The following is a 3,388-nucleotide window of genomic DNA, read 5'->3' as shown; positions in this document are numbered from 1 at the left end:
GCAACAAGGTGGAAAAAAGAGTACTCAAATGCCAGAGGTAGAGTAATATGCTTTATTTAAAAGCAGGAGAAATATAACAAACAACTGTTACTCGGAGTTTCACGTTCCCGTTGAACGGGGACGTGAAACTCCGAGTAACAGTTCTTTTGTTATATCTCTGCTGCTTTTAAATAATATATATATATATATATATAGAGAGAGAGAGAGAGAGAGAGAGAAATAAGAAAATGGAGTGGATCAATACGTAGTATTCCACTAGTTTTAGACACTATATTATGTCAATTTATTTATTTACTAAAAGGACAATTATAACAATATACATACTTGTATAACATTATGCTTTACATATATAATATATCAAAACATTGTGGTATTTAAAGTAGCTTAAATCCATTTGACGTCTTCATTTAACATGCGGCTAAACTTGTATACTTACTTGCTTGCCCTTAATATAAATTCATTAAACATATATATATATATAATCTGATTATCTGAGTGTACGTCTTCTTGTAATTTTAGTATAACTTTGTAACTCCTGTAACATCGATGACTGTCGTAAAACCAGGCAACAAAGAAGATGTTGATGAAGGCGCTGCAGATGAGTCTGCCCACGACTGTCCTCCCCCTGCACCTACTGTACCTGTTTACAAACCCTGTAAGTATCCTAATTACACAGACGTAATACTAGTTTGAAAACTTTGTTCTGCAATCACTATATTCATGTACCTAGAAATGCAGCTTCAAACGTTCTATACTTTATGTAGTTATATAAACTTAGTGATAAATTTGAATGGGAGCCAATTAGCCGATGGAATGGATAATAGCAGATGTCTTGAACCTGATATAAATGAGACGGTAAAAGACAAAGGCAGGATTGGTGATTTACTAAAATGTCGTCTATAACCTTTAACCCACCTATGCTGTGTCAGGCAATTTGTTAGATGGAAACCATGAAAAAGCCCTTCACATATATACATATATATGTGTGTGCGTGTTGTTGTTGTTGTTGTTGTTATTGTTAAACATTACAAAAATTTGCTGCTCGGTGCTTCTTGTTGCCGTTCGTCTGGAGTTGTGAAATGGAATCTAATTGTGATGGTACATGTAATATATGATTTGATATATTCTGACGGATAGGCATTTGAATTTAATTGGGTAATTTATTTTGAAAGCATGAAGGGTCTTATATTCACTAACGGTTTGGCTGGTCGGGTGTGTATAAACTGAACAGTATAATATATTGTATTGTATAATATCGAAAATATCGAATCAAATTCAGATCTCCCTATTCGTCAGATTGAACTATATTAAACCATATATTACATGTACCATCACAATTTTATTCCATTCTGTGTCACAGATATACTTTTATTCATATACATTCATCATCATCATATATATATATATATATATATATATATATATATATGTGTGTGTGTGTGTAATGCTAACATAAATATTTACAATGTTTTATTTCTTTGTTACCAACAACCCAGCACGCTCCTCGTAGAGGTATGTACGACAATACGTTTATTTTAAATACATTTTAAATATTGTTTTTTATAAACTGCATTTTGTTTCCGACCGATTTCTTCATTGTCTGTAAATATATCTTATTATTATTAGTGGTGGTGGTGGTGGTGGTGGTGGTGGTTGGGGCATCATATGCTGAACGATTCTGAGTCGAAAACGAATTTATGGTATTTTGATAAATGTTGAAGAAAAACATTTCAACAAAGTCATTTTCTAACACCCTTTAGAATTGCTTGAAATGAATCTTGAGATTTCACTTGTTGCCTGCATTTATAATTCATTCAACGACTTGGTAAACACAATTATATGGTTAAGTTATCGATTTACAACATGACACAAACTAACGATTAAATTTCTGAAATATTTTAGTATAATTTAGATTGTTACTTCTGAAGCTGTGTTGCGTCAGTGGAAGATCATTCTGCCAATAATAGCCACACGCCCACTTTCAATTTCAGTTCATTATTATTCGTCAACTCGTTAGCTATTTCACCAACTGGCTAATCATTTATTTGACCAATGGTTCGAGTAATCAATCAATAGGTTCTATTTGCCAATTTGCAAACTGTTAAAAGACATGCCATGTCTGCTCAAAAGTTAGCTTCAGTCTGTCTGATTGACTGATTAACTGAATGATTGATCAAACAAATAATTATTTAGTTGGTTAAACTGCGAACCATTGATGAATAAAATTAAAGAAAGGAAATCGAAACAGTGAGCGTGTTTATTATTGGCGTAATGACCAATAATCATCAGTTTCATAATGCAAATTTAGATGAAAATTGCAAATTGATGACCAAAACAAAATATCTCTGAAATACTTTTACTACACCATGGCGTCAGTGTGATAACTACCAAATACTGTAACCAGAAATCTCTTGCAGAAAATGTTATGTGTCTTCAATACGCTGCATTTAAGAAAGATATTTCAAGTTTTATTTCTATTTGAAAACGATATAAAAACTATAAACAGTTTTTCTCTATAAAATATCATGGTCGTGATGGAATCACTAACTTATAGCTTCATATCTCGCCATATATTGAAATATCCATGTTTCTATGGTAATGCAAGTTAATTTCACGGTTTTCTCTCTTTGTTTTTTTCATATTTTCAGTTTTTTTCGGAGATCCCCATTTCATGGTGAAACTGAAAAACGTCACTTTCCCTATATGTTACGAAATTCCCACAAAAGCAGAACTGATGACGTTAATATATGATCCAGTATTACGTGAGTTACCTTCTCAGCTTTGTTCATTCATAATATTTAGGAGTTTCTAATATCCAATAGGAAAAATCAGAGAAGTCTTATTGCAAAATCATAAATATTTTATTTATATCTGGGAAATTGAATCATTATCGTTGAACACAAAACAAAACAGGTGGTAATATTAGCAGAGGAGGTATTTTTCTTTTATCATTTTCTTTTTATCAACTCATTGACGGCGGACATACTAGGGTGCTGCGTTCAAGAAATAATTCGACCATATTGACTCCATTGTTTTACAGAATTATTCTTAATTCACCGCTCTGTTTGTCAAACCACTCAGTTACAGCGCATAAACATATGCAGTGACCCAAATAATATATATATATATATATATAGGCGTAGGAGTGGCTGTGTGGTAAGTAGCTTGTTTACCAACCACATGGTCCCGGGTTCAGTCCTACTGCGTGGCATCTTGGGCAAGTGTCTTCTACTATAGCCTCGGGCCGACCAAAGCCTTGTGAGTGAATTTGGTAGACGGAAACTGAAAGAAGCCTGTCGTATATATGTATATATATATATGTGTGTGTGTGTGTATGTGTTTGTATGTCTGTGTTTGTCCCCCAACATCGCTTGACAACCGATGCTGG

The 3,388-nt window shown here is 33.2% G+C and overlaps 1 protein-coding gene across 2 annotated transcripts in view; it reads left to right on the top strand.

Annotated features, from left to right (window-relative positions):
• LOC106882531 (inter-alpha-trypsin inhibitor heavy chain H3) overlaps window positions 1–3,388 on the top strand; it is a 10,671-nt gene that overhangs the window by 2,444 nt on the left and 4,839 nt on the right. The window contains exons 2-4 of one of the 2 annotated variants that reach the window (XM_014933245.2): window positions 520–655; window positions 1,489–1,512; window positions 2,649–2,762. In XM_014933245.2, the coding sequence (XP_014788731.1) occupies window positions 520–655; window positions 1,489–1,512; window positions 2,649–2,762 (274 nt within the window). The remainder of the gene's footprint in view (window positions 1–519; window positions 656–1,488; window positions 1,513–2,648; window positions 2,763–3,388) is intronic. The other variant, XM_014933247.2, reaches the window with a different exon arrangement.

This window comes from Octopus bimaculoides, chromosome 15 (assembly GCF_001194135.2).
Source record: "Octopus bimaculoides isolate UCB-OBI-ISO-001 chromosome 15, ASM119413v2, whole genome shotgun sequence".
In the NCBI taxonomy this organism is placed as follows: domain Eukaryota; kingdom Metazoa; phylum Mollusca; class Cephalopoda; order Octopoda; family Octopodidae; genus Octopus; species Octopus bimaculoides.
This window is presented reverse-complemented; position numbering and strand designations above follow the sequence as displayed.